The sequence below is a fragment of the Echinops telfairi genome, unplaced genomic scaffold (genome assembly GCF_000313985.2).
Source record: "Echinops telfairi isolate 266 unplaced genomic scaffold, ASM31398v2 ScPeMD7_655;HRSCAF=1070, whole genome shotgun sequence".
In the NCBI taxonomy this organism is placed as follows: Eukaryota; Metazoa; Chordata; class Mammalia; order Afrosoricida; family Tenrecidae; genus Echinops; species Echinops telfairi.
The window spans coordinates 35,635,377-35,653,798 of NW_022104553.1; the positions used below are offsets into that span (position 1 = coordinate 35,635,377).

General features: G+C 39.6%; 1 protein-coding gene across 4 annotated transcripts in view; it reads right to left on the reverse strand.

Moving 5' to 3' along the window:
• Nucleotides 1-6,000: 6,000 nt before the first annotated feature.
• Nucleotides 6,001-18,422, reverse strand: part of LSM14A (LSM14A mRNA processing body assembly factor) — a 36,448-nt gene continuing 24,026 nt past the window's right edge. For 2 of the 4 annotated variants that reach the window (XM_045292842.1, XM_045292841.1), the window contains 5 exons: nt 17,351-17,530; nt 17,050-17,221; nt 13,930-14,158; nt 7,517-7,573; nt 6,001-6,874 (listed from right to left, as the gene is read on the reverse strand). In XM_045292842.1, coding sequence (XP_045148777.1) covers nt 7,550-7,573; nt 13,930-14,158; nt 17,050-17,221; nt 17,351-17,530 — 605 coding nt within the window. In that variant the 3' untranslated portion in view covers nt 6,001-6,874; nt 7,517-7,549. The remainder of the gene's footprint in view (nt 6,875-7,516; nt 7,574-13,929; nt 14,159-17,049; nt 17,222-17,350; nt 17,531-18,422) is intronic. The other 2 variants (XM_045292843.1, XM_004715828.2) reach the window with 1 other exon arrangement.

An 18,422-nucleotide genomic window follows, 5' to 3' on the forward strand; every position in this document is an offset into this window, starting at 1 on the left:
TCAATTTTGCTTTGCATCCTTTTCCTGTAATACATCACCTATGGCTTTCAGTTGAGTCCTTCCAGTAAATCACCAAACTCTAGGAAGATGCTGAGATTCTTGACACACTATAGAGAATACAGTGAAGTTGAAGCCATTCAGGATAGGAAGTTGAGAGAAACAAGGAAGCCAGTAGTGTTAAGCAGGGTTCTCTAGAGAAACAAAACCAGGACACTTATGATTTTATATATATATATATATATATATATATATGGATACGTTTATACAGCATGAAGGAATATAACAGCTAATTAGTCCACATATATGGATACGTTTATACAGCATGAAGGAATATAACAGCTAATTAGTCCACACAGCAGTACAGAGGGCTCAGTTCAACTCACTTCTGTGGAACAGTTAATATACTGGAAGTCCTACAACTCACAAGGGCTGCTGGGTCTAAGGTCAAGGAAGCAGAAAGCTGAGTCTTCCCTCAAGGAATGCAGACAGAGTCCGCCCACAGGCAGCAAACAGTAGGGTGGGTCACCAACAGTTAGCAGCGCAGGAGGAGCTTATAGAAGCAAGCCTGTATGGCAGTGGTTCTCAACCTTCCTACTGCCGCGACCCTTTAATATAGTTCCTCATGTTGTGGTGACCCCCCAACCAAGAAATTATGTTCTCTTTCCCCCCCAATAAATTATTTTCATTGCTACTTCATAACTGTAATTTTAATACAATTATGAAATGGACGACCCCCAAAGGGGTTGTGACCCACAGGCAGCTGTATGGGATATTGAACTCAATCAATACAAGATGTCAGGATCCACCAGCCTCAAGCTCAAGCGATATACACACCAGCAGTAAAGCAGGTCTTGAAGGAGCCTCAAGCTCTAGCAACAGGATCCATGATCCATGGGTTGGCCTGTCCAGTCCCACAGGCAGTATAGCACAAAAGTTGAGGCAAAGAACTAGTTAAAGCAGCCGCAAACTGGTCCGATCACCAGAGAACAAGCGAGAGGGGTCGGTCCTTGCCAAGACATTTTTATCTCTTTGACTTCCAATCAAACTGCAACCTGATTAACCCCATATGTTCCTATTGGCCAGGTTGGCACAATAAACCTATCTATCACATCAGGTATCAAGATTTTTTCAGGATGAGGTAGTGGTAATCAAGTAATCTGATAATCCTAACCAGGATAAAATGATCACATGAACCATAAGAGTCAAATATCTCAAAACCACACTTGCTTATATTAACACTGGCTAAGAATGGAGCAATAGACAATAATCCGACCCATTAAAAAACAAAACCCCACAACTACCAAATCAAAAATTTCAACACAAGCAAAATTCTGAATTGTGACCCAAGGGTACAATGTTGGGACTTGCATTCTCAACAATCCAGTGTGAGGCTAGCTCTTTAGTATTATAGGGATTAGATGAGTAGCAGGGCACACTCCAGTAAATAGATTCCTTTTCTCTGTTCTAAGATGGTTGTAGGTGGCACAGATCAGAGCTGGAAACACAGGGAATCCAGGACAGATAAACCCTCAGGACCAATAATGACAGTAGAGATACCAGGAAGGTGAAGGTGGGGGAGAAAGGGGAAACTGATCACAATGATCTACATATAACCCCCTCCTTGGGGGATGGACAACAGAAAAGTGAATGGAGACATTGGTCAGTGTAAGACATGAAAAAAACAATTTATAAATTATCAAGGGTTTGGGGGAGGGGATAATTTATAAAGTATCAAGGGTGGGAGAGGGGGGAAAAATAAGGAGCTGATACCAAGGGCTCAAGTAGCAAAGAAAATGTTTTTGAGAATGATGGCAACAAATGTATAAATGTGCTTGACACAATGGATGATGTATGTATTGTGATGAGTTGTCCGAGTCCCCAATTGAAGAAAAGATACAATCTCAGGAACCCACAGGGTACCTATAGGGTTGCTATGAGTTGGTATTGACTCAATGGCAGTGGAGTGTACTGGGATGGTTGTAGACCAGGCCACTGGAATTCATGACAACCTTGTCCTGGGCCTAAGTTTCTCCCCTGCCAAGATTGGCATTCTTTGTTTTCTTCCTTTTGACTTTGAGTTTTTGGCAAGTCCAGAAGGCAAGGCACGCTTATCTGGGCCATGGCTTCTTGCTGGCTACCCTCGATTGGGTCTGTGCATCTTACTAAACCAGTGTTTCCCAAAGTGGGCAGTACTGCCTCATGGTGGGCGCTGGGATGATCCAGGGGACTGTAAATGCAGATACCCACACTTTATTCTGGATTATGGGGTACAAGTGTTTAATTGCGGGGAGGGGAGGGAGGAGAGTGGAGTGGCAGATGGAGTACCCCACTTTTCTTCCTGAAAAGATGATGGTAAGCCAAATTAGTTTGGGAACCTATGAGTGATTCGTAAAAGTCCCTATTAAAATAAAATGGGCTTTGGCCTCTCAAGAATTGCCTTAAAAAAGGAATAACAAAAGTTACAACATGGACACTAGTGTATTTGAAAGCATGTCTTTTAAAAACATTTGTTGTAAACTGGAGTTAAATAGGTTTATTTAGATGTTTGTGAGAACCTGCACATAATTATCACATGAGGCAAATGCATTAAGTATGAGGTCATCCAGAATATTCACTGGCTGATAATTTATCACATCAGATACGGGAGGGTGGAGGGTTGGTGAGGGAGAAAGGGGGAACAGATTACAAGGATCATATAACGTCCTCCCTGGGTGACGGGCAGCGGAGAAGTGGATGAAGGGACACATCGAATGGTGCAAGATATAACAAAATAATTTATAAATGATCAAGGGTTCATGGGGGAGGTGGGAGGGGAAAAATGAGGGACCGATACCAAGGGTTCAAGTAGAAAGCAAATGTTTTGAGAATGATGAGGGCAACAAATGTACAAAACTGCTTGACACAATGGCTGTTATGTGTGGATTGTGGTAAGAGTTGTACGAGCCCCCAATAAAATGATTTAATTATTATTTTTTTAAAAAGGCGAAACCACAGCAGATTTGAAGTCTTTAAAGTCCTACTACATGCTTTTAAAAGTCACACAACCATAAGGTCAACAGTTATAAACTGCTAGCTGCTCTGTGGGAGAAAGATGAGGCTTTCTATTCGGTAAAGTGTCTCGGAAACCCACAGGGGCAGTTCTGTCCTGTAAGGCCGTGTCAGAATTGACTCGGTGGCAGGCTGGGAATACTGCTGCATGTCTAGCTTCCCACAGCTGATGGAAGATGCACTAAATTCTCTCAATTGACCAACTTTTCTCAGGAGACACCTGGTCCTGTCTGTTTTAAGAGAGGTCATGGCACCCTTCTATGAGCAAATTCCATCTAAGCAGCCTCAGATTCTGGGACTAATGTGCTACATTTTGATTCCAATTATACTTTTAAACTCACTCACCTCAGGTAAACTAAACAAACTGGTCACACCTGTGAGCCTGTAAGAAGCCCTGGTGGTACAGTGGTTACAAGTTGGGCTGCTAACTGCAAAGCCAGCAATTTGAAACCACCAGCTTCTCTGGGAGAAAGATGGGGCTTTCTACTCGAGAGTTAGTCTCAGAAACTCACAGGGGCGGTCAGCGCTCCCCTGTCCTATATGGTCACTATGAGTCAGCAATGACTTTTTTGAGTGATCCTATAGGTACATACCTTGATTGCCTTGGACTTTCTCCATGTCCCAGGCACACCCTGTGGATATTAAATGTGGGAGCACGGGGAAACAAGATAATCCTTACCAAGCCCCACAAAGGTAAGGTGACCAGATGTCCTGTGTTCTGCGGCGTTTTAAAAAAGTCCCTATTTTTGGATTTTTGGAAAGAATGCACGACAAGATAGGGTATACGATTTTCGGCTGCCATGTGGCTTCTTCGCCAAGATGTGAGTTTTATCAATGGTGTCCCGCTTTACCAATGTTAATCTGGTCCCCGTACACAAAGGATGAACTGGTTTGACTTTTTAAACTTTTTCCAGATCTAGCTCATCGAAATTACGTGTGAATTTAGAAAACTGAAAGATTCCCAAACGATTTCACTCCAAGCCCATTGCCCTTGAGTTGCTTCACTGTGACCCCCGGGGACAAAGGAGAGCTGCTGCTCCATGTGGTTTCCAGGACCGCGAGCCTTTCTCCACAGCAGCCGGGAGGTTGAGAGTGCTGCCTTGGCAGTTAGTAGCCCGATGCTTGGCCCACAGCACCAAGGCTCTGGCCTTGGAAATGATCTTCTGGGCATGAGGTCTGGGGATGGATACTTAAAATGCTTTTAAATTTTAATTTTGTTGCAAAGAAGTTATGCTTTTAACATGCTCTTCAGTTGATTCTGATCATGGATTTAGTAACCACTAGATGACATTGACTAGGGTGGAGTGGTTAATCACACCTATAAAAAGTGAGTTTTCAAAATGTCAACAGGAATTAAGGCCCTTTTATACTTTAAGCTTATGGAAAAATAGAATGGAAAGATAATGAAAATTTCTCATCAACTCTTTGAGGAACCTTTCATATCACTGTGTGGCACTGCAGCCATGTGAAGTCCGGGGTGGAGAGGGAGAAATCGCCTACTGTTTGAGAATCACCAATCGTTCCTCTCTTACACTTGCCTGCCTACCTACACAGGGCAGACTACCTGGCTCAGAGGAGTTGAGCTTGGCCTACGCAATGGATCTCGACTCCAGAAGGTAAAGAGAAAAATATTTATAGAGAAAGAATTTTGACGAACATTTTTCATTGAACAGTTTTATTCTGCCCTAGAATAAAAACTTTGCTTTAATAACGTGCAGATGCACTGCAGGGATACCATACTGTAATTATTATTGGGACACTAAACACTCCCGTGAGCGACCTACAGGGATTGGGAAAATGGGTGAACTCATACTTTTGGAGCATGTAGAATTGGTATTTAAGCTATTTACAGTTTTCCTTCTTGAAACTGGCCTACGACTGCTCAAACAGCTTATACAGGTATTGCCATATTGCTTGCTCTGGTGTCAGAATAGGTACCTCAGAAACGGGTTCAGTATTGTGATTTATGGGTCCTCCAAAAAGTTTTGTTGTAAACATGAAATCAAACAGTACTACACAATACTATTAAAATTATGGCTGCCAAATACTGATGTTAATAATGGAACCAAATTACGTATCATTTTCTTATACAATAGAAAGAAAATTAAAAATATCATCTTTAAATAATCCCAATTCTCCTTTGGTGCAGTTTCTCATATCTTTATCACTATTGAGTATTTGAAGGAGCAAATTAACGAAAGTTAAAATAGATAAAAATACTTAATTCTTTGGATCCCTTTATTCCACGGCATTAATAAAAACACAAAAGTGGCCAGATATCCCCCTCAACCTACTATAGCTTAAATATAAAAAAGATTTACTTGTAATGAACGCTGTATGGAGTTATTTGAGGTCACAAGCCTCTGGACCAGTCAGTATTCTAAAGTCTTACAGGTTAACAGATTAAGAATTTCTAACAGTTCAAATCTTGAAATTGAATGAAATTAGTGAAGGGACCACAACAATGTGTTCAACTCCAGGCATACCAGGGAGAACAAGTTAATTAATTACCTAGTTTTATTTTCTTAAAACAAAAAACAAACAACTCTTTCCCAAACAAAGCCCCCAATGGGGCAGGGTGGAAGGGGGGTGGAAAAAGAGTTCATTTATCTGAAAATACAGCTAAGTATATTCTTATCTATGATTATTTACATTTGTATACAGAAAATATCTGATTTGGACAAATCCTGTTAATATGCCATTTGCTACACGATGTAGTTCTTAAAATGGCCACAAAAATCTATCCTTTTTAGATAAAGGGAGAATGGATCAAATCTTCATTTATGTTAAATAAAATAAAATAACCTTAAACCCAGCTAAAGCTAAGGGTAAAAAAAAAAGGGGCTCATTTTATAATAAATGTTGTACGAGCCCCCAATAAAATGATTTAAAAAAAAAGGCTCATTCACAATTCTCAACACATCAACTTCTGCAAGGACACAGTATGCTTGCTGACTTTAAAATGTTTATTCTTTAAAAAATTAGTTGTTTTTTATACAGCTATACAAAGTTCTTAATGTTTCTTTGGCAATGGATACAATGGAATTTTACAACTATATAAAAAAGTCACCTTTGCCTAAGAAACAGGATTTACTGTGTGTACATAGTTGACTGACAGAATTCTCTACCATCCAGCACCCTAATTAATTGAGCTATTTCAAAAGGGATATTACAAGATTTCAAAAAAAAAAGAGAGAGACAGACACATACACACCTTCTCAAAACACAGTATCACGGCCGATTCGCAGGCAACTTGCAAGAATTGCCAGATACAATTTTGTGATAAGAAAAATCCTCTCAGTAATAAAAAATACTTATAAGTTCTACTGAATTACTGCTTTAGTTTAATTGTACATAAAAAATCACTTAATCTGCTATTCCAAATATATTTAATGTTCATTTTTAAAGATGAGCTTCTTCTCCCTCCCCCAAAGCAACCGCATTATTCAGTAAAAATGGCAAAAGCTGGAACCTGTGTAAGGCAAAAGCCTGCCTGAGAAGAAAAACTCAAGACATTTTCAACTAAAAAGAGTGATAGAAAAGTGGTAAGATCGCACCTATCAAAGGCAGAAAATGCGTGAGACCCAGTAAAACAAGGCTGCCCCGCTGAGTTCTAACTCTCACACGTTTCACTCTTAACTTTCAAATTAAGCAGAAAAACCAAGCCAAACCAAACCCAGTGCTGGTGACAAATATACAGCAAATGCATGTCTTCATTCACATCTTCGTCAAAAGACTGAAACCCACGGTCAGGACCACAAAGAGCTAGAAATTCCCCTAGTTTCAAAGACTTGTTTGTAGACTATGCAGCAACTTTGTTGTCTTTCTAAAAATAAAACAAAAATTATCGATTTACTAGTAAATATTACGATTTTGCCTAAGTATCATTTCAATGAACTTTAGACTCACCCTTTTACTTTCACCGACACCTAAGTTTCACTGACTTCCTGCGTACTTTTCATAACTGCCAGACACAGCAGTATCTCAGGGTTTATTAACAGCATTCTACTGTTGCAGAGGTTACAACGTGAAGTGGGGGGCCTAGGCTTGGCAACAAGTGTCTCCCCAAGACACAGGTAGGTGTGCCCCAGTCTTTTGGTTGCTCTCCTAATAAGTTAAACTCACTAAATATAACTTAATATTGGAAGGAGCATCATAATATCCCCAAATATCAATTGATGTCTTTACTACACAATAAAACACCTGGAAAATAAAATAACATTTCTCTCTAAAACTTGCCAGTAGAAAGCAATGATTTAGAAACTCACTGAAAAAGAACTTTAAATTATACATTTCCTGGGCTGAAGATTTAATTTGTAAATGGTTTGGTGTTGTATACACAGTAGTATTAGATTGGAATACATTTTGCATGGTGTAAACTGACATAACTGCCCACTGTCCCCCCTGCAGCCCTCCTCTTCCCCAAACAAAAGTCAGCTTCCACACCCCACAAGTTATTTATTTTTACCTTTCAGAAAGCAGTATCATCGATCCAGACCTTTTAGGGTCCAAAAGCTGTGGTTTTCTGAAAGGTAAAAAAAGAAAGAGAGAGAGAGAGAGAGAAGAGGGAGGGATGGAGGGAAGAAGAAAATGAGGGAAAGGGAAAAAAACAGGCAGGGTAGAGAGAGACCAGTCAGTATGGAAGTTGAATGGAATGAGTCAAGAGAGAAGACACAGAGAGAGGAGGAAGAGGGAGGGATGGAAAGAGAAAAGCAGTGAGAGAAAGAAGAAGAAAGGAAGGAGAAGGAGGGAGGGAAAAGAAAGAGAGAACAAGTGAGCAGAAAATAAAAGAGGGAGAAGGAGAAAATCATGCTGAGTCATTTTTGGCATCTCATCTCTGAATTCTCTCTAAAGAACAATACTCAAAAGGTTGTCTCCCCCACCATGAGGCTTACCTCCCTTAACAGCAACAAATAAAAAGGAGCTGGCTATACTCTATTATCTCTACTTCATTGTCGCCCTCCCCACCCCCGACATGAGTGAAAAAGCACCAAGAGACTAAACTTATCAAAAGTTCACTGCTAACATTATCATCCTTATGGAATACTAATCTAAAAGTTCAAAATAGGATTCTAATTCTGGCTTTATTAGTTTGTATTTAGATAAAGAGTTAATGGCTCAAGGTCCTTAGGTTCTGAATAATCTATTAGAGGAGTGGGTGCGAGATTCTAGTTTGGTTAATTTCTTTAATATGCTCTAAAAACCCAAGATCCTGGCTTTCATTCATGCTTTTATTAGGCAAGTGCATTAATCCGTATTCTAAAACTGTAATGATGCATGCCAACATAGCACAAAAGAACAAAGCTAAGTGAGCACATGAAGGCTTGGAGTTATCTACTTCTAGAGAGAAAAAAAAGTGAAAATCTTAATCTGCTTCATGAAGTCAACCTTAATGAAATGAAGGAGCAAAGCTTTAGGGACCTACATTTCCTTTAGTGGCATGACCCAAAACGAGAAGAAACAACTGGAAAGTCCACCATCCACCACTAACTGTGATGTACAAAGATGGAAAGAGAAACACTACAAGTGGTAAAAAATAAATGGAATAAGTAAAAATCAATATGCTATGCATTAGTGAGCTGAAATGGACTGGTACTGGGAATTCGGAACTAGATAATCAACAGGTCTGCTATGCTGAGAATGACAAGCTGAAGAGGAATGACACCATACTCATGATTGAAAGGGTCATTATTCAAATTTAGTCATCAATCACTAATGCCAAAGGAAGGGAAAGTAAAGATGCTTACCAACTACTCTAGTTTGAAATTGATAAAACAAATGATCAGCCTAGTAATTTTCCATTGATAGTGGTTGGAATGTAAAAGTTGTAAACAAAGATCAGCAGCTGGAAAATACAGCATAAAAATGACCCTGGAGCAGGGGAAAGGAAGGTGGGGTGCCAACAAACCCAGGGACAAGGGAACAACAAGTGATCCAAATCAGTGATGAGGAGGGTGTAGGATGCCTGGTAGGGCTTGATCAAGGGCAGAGTAGCTGAGAAGAATTACTGAAACCTGAATGACGGCTGAATATGATAGTGGGACTAGAGAAAAGTAAAAGGAAATAGAGGAAAGAACTAGGATGTGAAGAACATTTATAGAGGTCTAAATACAGGCATGTACATATGTAAATATATTTAAATATAAAATGATAGTGAAAAAAATCAGCAGATGGACATTGGGTCTCGACTCAAGTATGCCCTCAATGCAAGAACACTTTGTTCTAATAACCTGGTATTCTATTATGCTCACCTTCCTGACAGGATTGCTGAAGACAAATAGGTGCATAAGCAAATGTGGTGAAGAAAGCTGATGGTGCCCGGCTATCAAAAGATACAGCATCTTAAAGACTTGAAGATAAAACAGGACCATCTAGTTGAGAAGTCCATATGGAAGAAGCACACCAGCCTGTGTGATCATGAGATGTTGATGGCATCAGGTATCAGGCATCAAAGACTCAGAACAAAAAATCATTATCAATGCGAACAAGGTGGGGCAGAGTGGAGCCCCCAAACCCGTCTGTAGACTACTGAACATCCCCTCACAGAAGGGTCAAAAGGTAGGGATGAGCCAGCCAGGGTGTAGTATAGCACTGATGAAACATACAACATTCTTACAGTTCTTTAATGCTTCCTACCCCCACCCACTATCATGACCCCAATTCTACCTTACAAATCTGGCTAGATCAGAGCATGTACACTGGTACAGATCAGAGCTGGAAACATAGGGAATCCAGAACAGATAAACCCTCAGGGCCAATAATGAGAGTAGCGATACCAAGAGGATAAGGGGAATGTAGGGGGAGAAAGGAGGAACCGATCACAATGATCTATATATAACCCCTTCCCAGGGAGCAGAACAACAGAAAAGTGGGTGAAGGGAGACATTGGTCAGGGTGGGATATGAAAAAATAATAATGTTTTATAAAGTATCAAGGGTTCATGAGGGAGGGAGGGTGGGGAAAAAATGAAGAGCTGATACCAAGGGCTCAAGTAGAAAGAAAATGTTTTGAAAATAATGATGGCAGTGTATGTACAAATGTGCTTGACACAATGGATATATGTATGGATTGTGATAAGAGCTGTAAGAGCCCTCAATAAAATGATTTAAAAAAAAGACCCTGGAGATTTCATGACTGATTTTAAAAAAGCAAACATTTTACTGGGAGCTCTTACAGCTATTATAATAATCCATAATTCAATTAATTGTGACTGGTTTTTGCAAGATCAACAGTATATTCATTGTAAAATAACAATAAGGGACAACACATGAGGACCTTAGTAGATGGCATATACAAGAATAAAATCTACTTTATCTATGGGAAAAGATGATGGATATGCTCAGTCATTTATCAGAACCAGGGCATAGACAACTATGCCCTATGAAACAGACCACTGTATCAAGAGCTTATATGCAAGTTCAAAATGAAACTGAAGGATATGAAAACAAGCCCACAAGAGTAGGACCTTGAGTACACATCATCTTAATTTAGAATAGATTCTAAAGAATAAAAAACATAGTGATTATTAATGAACAAAGATCAGGTAACTTGTGGGGTGACATCAAAGATGAAGAATTGAAAGACCGAAATGGATGCCAGAACATACACTGAAATGTGCTTTTGAATGAAGAGTAGGTAAATTATAACTAAAGATTAAGTAGCTGGACAGTAGATCGCAAAGAGTGGCTCGAGAAGACAAAGTATTAAAATGAAATCCGCGAAGAGCTAGAACTAGAAAACCAAAAGGTTCGGAACATACTTGGTATTTCCTAAGCTAAAAAAAAAAAAAAAAGTAAAAAAATTGTTTTTAAAAATTGAAGCTGCTCATTGTAATACTGAAAGATTCTACAGGCAAAATATTGAATGATGCAGGAAGCATGAAAAGAAGATGTTCAACCATTTCAGGAGGTAGCATATGACCTAAAACTGACAGAATATCAATCGAGACGTTTCAACAAATGGATGCAACACTGAAAGAAAGAGCTCCCTGACCTATGTCCAAAAATTAGGAAGATACTATGTGGCCAATCAAGAGATCCTTATTATTTAACAATAGCATTAATATTGAACAAAAATAAAGTTTTTTTTGAAGAGAATTATTAAACAGTTACAGCAGTACATTGAGAGGGAACTAACTGCCAGAAATTCAAGTCAGCTTCAGAAGAGGACGTGGAATGAGAGGAATCAGTGCTGATGCCAGATGGATCTTGGCTGAAGGCAGAGAATCCTAGAAAGATATTTTGTTTTACTGATTATGCAAAGACATTTGACTATGTGCGTAATAAGAAAAAAATTATGGAAAACACCACAAAAAGAATGGGAATTCCACAACATGTACTTGAACTCATGGAGAACCTGTACACAGACCAATAGGCATTTACTGGAACAGAACATAGGAATACTGTATGGTTTAAAATCAGGTGTGTGTCAAGGTTGTATCCTATCACAATCATTATTCAATTTGTATGCTGCATAAGCCAAGAACACAGCATGGGGATTGGAAAGACTCTTTTCCAATCTTGCTTGCTGAAAGCAAAGAGAACTTGAAACATTTATTGAAGATAAAAGATCACAGCCTAGATTATAGCTCTAAATAAATAAATCATCATCACAACTGGACCAAGAGAAATAATTTTACTTGGGTCCATAATCAGCACTTGTGGAAGCAGCAGCCAGCAGATCAAATAAATTACAGCATTGGGCAAATCTCCTGCAAAAGAGCTCTTTCTTTGAAGTGTTGAGAGCAAAGATGTCACTTATGAAAAGTGGACAATGATTAGGAAAACCAAAGAATTGATGCATTTGAGTTTTACAGTGTGACTACTGCCTGAAGAAGCAATAAATCTGTCTTGGAAGAAGTACATCCAGAAATCTCCTTAAAACTGTGGATAGCAAAACATTAGTTTGCACATGTTTTCAGGAGGGACCAGTCCACACAGGACATAGAATGCTGGGTAAGGAAGAGGTTTAGTCAAAAAGAGAAAGGCCCTTTCCTCAAGGGGATGGATTAACAGCGGCTGAAACAAGGTGCTGATACACAGCAACAATTATGAGGATGGCACAGGAGCGGGCAGCTTCGTGTTTTATTGTGTATAAAATCACTGTGAATCAGAACTGACCTGATGGCACCTAATTAACAGCAATGTTAAGTGGTTCCCATCTAACTGGGAATACAGAACAGCACAAAAGACAGCAGCTATCATAAGAGGTCAGAAAAGGGAGAAATCCATGTAAGAAGGAGCACAAGCCCACGAATACAGAGTAAGCCTTAGGCAAAACTGTAAGGAAAAGTGGTGTCTTTCGGCTGGTTTGCTCCCACTAGGCTGTGGAGATGTCCGCCACAGATGAAGACTCTAGTGCACTTGGCAGAAACACATGGATGCACGCACAATGTGAGTGGGTGGTCATCAGGGTCAAAAACTGCAGGAGAGTTTAGGGTAAATATTTATGGAAAGGTTACTGAATATTACAAGCAAGAGGTCACTGATAATAACCTCTAGAACAGTTGTTCTCAACCTTCTTAATGCCGCAACCCTTTAATACAGGTTCCTCATGTTGTGGTGACCCCCAACCATAAAATTATTTTCGCTGCTACTTCAGAACTGTCATTTTGCTACTGTTATGAATCGGGCGACCCCTGTGAAAGGGTCATCTGACCCCCAAAGGGGTTGCTCCCACAGGTTGAGAACCACTGCTCTAGAAGCTTAACAGTAAGAAGAGCATTCTATTGTTCTTTTACAGTCTGACTCATTGTCATTGCCATCCAGTAGATACCAATACCAACTCATAGCTACCCTATAAGGCAGGGTAGAACTGCCCTTATGAATTTCCAAGACTACAACTTTTAACTGGAGTTGAAAGCCCTGCCTTTGGCCTGCAGGGTGGCTGGTGGTTTGGAAGTGAAGACCTTGTAGTTAGCAGCCCAACTACTAGGGCTCCTGTCGCCCACCACTTAGAATGATATTTTTGCTATTTAGAAGTCCTTTAATGAGGCTGGAGAGTCTGACTTATAAGTAGAATTTTCAGCAGTCCTAGCAGTGATGACATGATACACAAGAGAGATCAACACTAACAGACCAGGTCCAAAAGCTACTAATAAAATGACCCTTGCAGGGAGATCGCAACAATGGCTCGTTTTCAAAACCAGCCAATCATGCTTGCCAGCAGGTCTTTCCATTTCTCACTGCCCCAGCTATCCCTGAAAGACAGGGCATTTTGATACTTCCTAGATTCACATACCCTCTGCTCGTCACCAATAAAAATCAACAAATTAGAACAGCAATACTGGCTTATTTTATAGGTTCCTTTAAATAAACAAACTTCAAGATTGTGGCAAAACAAGGGAACCAGAGAAAATGATGAGAGCTTTTTTACAAAACTAAATTAAAGCACTATCTAAGGAACCTACCTGTTGCAAGGTTCAAGACCTTACTCAGTGGTGTGGTGACCCTGAACAAGTCACTTGCTACTTCTAAGCTTATTTTCTCCTTTGTCAATAGAGACAAAAAGAGGGAACTTTTCAGAGAATTGGTGGGAGGTTTCAATGTGTTAATGTGAAACACACTAGACTAATGGCTGCCAACTCAGGACTATGGCAAATGTTAGCTGCCGGTAAACGTAAAGGCTTGCCTTCCAATCTGGGAATATCTCCTTCTACTTAGGTGTTAAAGTGGAAAAAGACAGAGAAGAGCACTCATTAAGCAAGAACTTACTGTTCCTTAAAATTAAAAAAAAACATCTCAAATGGGTGTATTTTACATTGAAAAGTCCAAGTAAAAGCTATTAACATTTCCTAAAATAACCCCCAAACCATTTAAAGTAGGTAAAGAGTACAAACATTAAACAATAAACATTATGCCAATCCCCAAAGAATATACTTACCCTGTACTCAAAATCTGCAAATTCCCTGCCCCCACGTCCTCCTCTGAATCCACCACGGTACCCTCGTGGGGCGGCGAAGGTCCCTCTGCCACCACCACGCCCTCTGCCACCGCGAAAGCCAAGGCCCCCTCTGCCTCGGTAGCCCCCACGGCCCCGGTTTGGACGGAGTGGGATTCCAAATGTTTCGGCATTTAATTTTCTTTCTTCAGCCCATGTTGGTCTCCGTTCTCTATTAGAAGAACAAAGGATCTTCAAAAGCACAGTCTTCAGCAAAAGTAAGAACTCTTAAATACTTAGCAATAAATTCCATCAGGGAGGTGTAAGACTTATACAATTCAAACTCTAAAATACTGTTGAAAGAGAGTCACGAGGATCTAAATAAATGGAAAGTTATTCCCTGTTCATGGATTGAATGGCATAATAGTGTTAAGAGGTCAATACTACCCACAGCAATCTCCAAAGAACCCCAACAATTAAAAAAAATCATTTTACTGAGGGCACATACGCTTATCACAATCCACACATCCACCCATTGTGTCAAGCACATTTGTACATTTGTTGCCATCATCATTCTCAAAACATTTGCTTTCTACTTGAGCCCATGGTATCAGCTCATGTTCCCCCTCCCTCCTCACTGCCCTTCTCCCTCATGAACCCTTGATAATTAATAAATTACTATTATTTTGTCCTATCTTACACTGTCCAACATCTCCCTTCACCCACTTTTCTGTTGTCCGTCCCCCAGAACCCCAATTTAACAATGAAATGACAAACAATCCAATTCAAAAAACGGGCAAAGCATATGAATGGACATTTCTCCAAAAAAGATATATCAATGGCCAAAAAGCATATTAAAGATGTTCAATGTCAACTTAGGGAAATGCTAATCAAAATGACAATAAGATACCACTTTGAGCCCATTAGGATGGTCATTATTAGGAAAATGGAAAGTAGTGTTGAGGATGTGGAGACATTTCACCCTCAGACATCGTGGGGAGAGAGTGACACAGGCATTATGGAAAAGTTGGTGATGTCTCAAAATGTTGAACAGATTTACATGACCCAGCAATTTCACTTCCTAGAACTTGAAAGCAGAAATGGAAATAGACACATCAATGTTCCTTGCAACACTACTCATAATAGCTGAAAGTTGGCAAGTTTAAACAGTTCTATATTGTATGATTCCACGTAAGTAAAATATCCAAAATAGACAGGTGGACAGAGAACCAAAGTTGATTAGTGGTTTCAAGGGATGACTGGGAGGGTAGGGGAGAAGAACTCAAGCAGCGGTTCTCAACCTGTGGATCGTGACCCCTTTGGGGGTCAAATGATGCTTTCAGAGGGGTCGCCTGATTCATACAAGTAGCAAAATTACAATTACAAGTAGCAAAGAAATTAATTTTATGGTTGGGGGTCACCACAACATGAGGAACTGTACTAAAGGGTCACGGCATAAGGAAGGTTGAGAACCACTGGCTTAGGGGAAACTGAGCTGTTATGGGTGATGAAATAATTCTGGAATCGATAATGGCAAAGAAAATGATGAAACTGTGTCACTGAATCGTACAAATGAAGTGCTGAAAAGGCAGGTGACTTGTTATAAATAAGTTTACCACAATTACAAAGAAAAAGAAAAAAAGTTAAACAGAATACCCATCAATTCTTCCTGGGTATATACCTAAGAGAGTTGAAGGCAGGGCTTCAAAGAGATACTTGTGCAAAAATGTTCCTGCAGCCTTGCTTACAATAGTTAAGGAGGAAACAACTCTAGCAACAGAAGAATGGGCCAGCAGGAAGCTGTATATGGATAAACGGAAGATTGTTCAGCCATGAGAGGAACATATTCTGATACATCTTAAGGCACTGAACAACATAAAAAACACGTTGCGTGAAAGCAGTCAGGTACAAAAGGAAAAGTATCTGATGATTCTAATTACATGGAGGGGAAAAAAAGATGAGGGAAATGCCAACAGAAGGACACTATCCTAGGAAGCTAAGAAATGGAGTGTTTGTAACTCTCAATGTCCCTAGTCCAATTTCTGGATCTCATATTCATTAACCAGCATGTGTCTGAATTGCTGCTTCCATCCTCCAGGAGCCAGACAATTATGGGACTAAGAATCAAATTCCTGCTTTCCATCCATGTTTAAACTAGACCACTGCCACCAAGTGGCGCCAAAGTACAGGCAGGCCAAGTATTTGTACCCTGAAACCAAAGTATAAAGTTATTACTTCTTTTCAAGGCAAAATATTTAGAATTTAAGATGTATTATTTTCTTTTAGCAAAAGAAAACATTTGAAAGTTAATTGTGGTCCTTAGGTAATTTTAAGCAGTCATTAAACCTTGTAAATTTAGAAGAAATCATTTACTGACTCAACATCATAAGAGCTTTAAAAGTAGGGGGAACAGATTGATGAAACCCCCGGGGAATACCAAAAATAGACTTGGGTGTTTCATCGGTGCTATACTGCACCCTAACTGGTTCATCTCTTCCTTGTGACCCCTATGTGAGGGGATGTCCAATTGTCTACAGATGGGCATTGAGTCTCCACACCATGCTGCCCACCCCATTAAACTTTACTCTAGTTCTTTGGGGCTTCCTACACCCCACTATCATGACCTCAATTCTACTTTACAAATTGGCTTAGACCAGAACATGCACACTGCTACAGATAAGAGCCAGCAACCCAGGGAACCCAGGATAGATAAATCCCTCAGGGCCAACAAGGAGAGTAGAGATACCAGGAGGATTAGGGGAGGGTGGGGGGAGATAAGCGGAACTGATTACAAGGATCAACTTAGAACCCCCTCCCCGGGGGAAGAATAACGGGAAAGTGAGTGAGGGGCGACAGAGGACCATGTAAGATATGGAAAAAATAATCTATAACTTATCAAGGGTTTGTAAGGGAGGGTGGACAGGGGAGGGAGGAGGAAGAAATGGGGGGCGGATATCAGAGGCTCAAGTGGGAAGAGAATGTTTTGAAAATGATGATGACGGCATATGTGCAAATGTGTTTGACACATTGGAGGAATGTATGGATTGTGATAAGAGATGTATGAGGCCCCAGTAAAAGTATTAAAAACAAACACAGTCTTAAAAATAGGTTAAAAAACTATACCTATTATCATCGCAAGAAATATTATCAAAGAAGGATTTAGTTTTGTCATAGTAGCAATTGGGTCCAAGTGGATCTTCTTCATCAGCATTTCCTTCACTGGTTTGGGTATCAACTCCTGAGTCTCCTTTATCTTCACCATTTAAAGGTTTTTCCTGCTTCTCAAGTTTATCTTCTGATGGAAAACAAGCACACATCATAACAGTCAAGGCTTATACTTAAAAACAAACAAACACTTATTTAGAAAAAATAAAACCAACTCACTGGACAAAAATATTTTTTGAGTAGAAAATCTAAAATTTACCTTTTAACTTAAGTTTATTGTGAAATTCTCTGTCAATTTCCTCCTTGTTAAATTGTGCATTTGCGCTTTCAAAGTCAAAATCTTTTTCAAATTTCATTGGACCATCTCGCCGGATACTAAATCTTCCCCTGCCACCTCGATGGCCCCCGCGCCCTCTCCTTGGAGCAGGAGTACCTGGAACTATAGCAATCAAAAATATACACAAAATATATTCAATATAAAATAGCTAGACAGAAGTTATGATTATGGTCTTCATATCAAGTGATCAACAGAAACGCTTTTAAAATACTATAAACATAATTATATTTATATACTTCATATAAAGGAAATAATTAAGCTTTACTTTTCACTATATAAACTGAAAATAGAATACAAAATTTGTATACGTATTTATACATGTTTTTACACACACACACATACACACACACACACGTCAACATAGTAAAATTAAATACACTTGGAGATTTCTGCACTAAATAAATTTATGTTCTATGAGCGTAGATTTTCCTTTAAAATGTTCTTTGAATTTTGAGAACAATATAATGTCAGAAGGGACAAGATCAGGGCTGTAAGGTGGATGGAGTAAGGTTTCCCAACAAAAAAAATCCCCCACCCCAACAAAATTTTCACAACATTGTTATCCTCGTAGAATGAGCCCACGGAGTGCTGTGACAGGAAACAACCCAACTCCTTAGCACAATGTTCCTGGCCTTTTCCTCACCAATGCAGCTTTCTGCTTTCTTAACATTTCTCTGTAACAAGCCCCTGTGATTATCCTGTGTCCTTCCAGAAAATTCGATCAAAATTACTCTCACTTTGGTATCCCAAACAACAGTCGCCATAACCTTCTGTGCCATCTTCTTTGCCTTGAATTTAACTGACTCAGCAAATCCCTTCGGAAGCCACTCTTTGGGCACTCTAACGAGACTAAGAAAGTACATTAGTGAGTCATCCACTAACTGCAGAAATATGCTTATGTGTATACAGGTTTTGTCTTTAATAAACCCATACTTGCATAAACTGGAACCCTATCGCAGTACTTTTTCACATACACTGACATATAAGAGGAGGT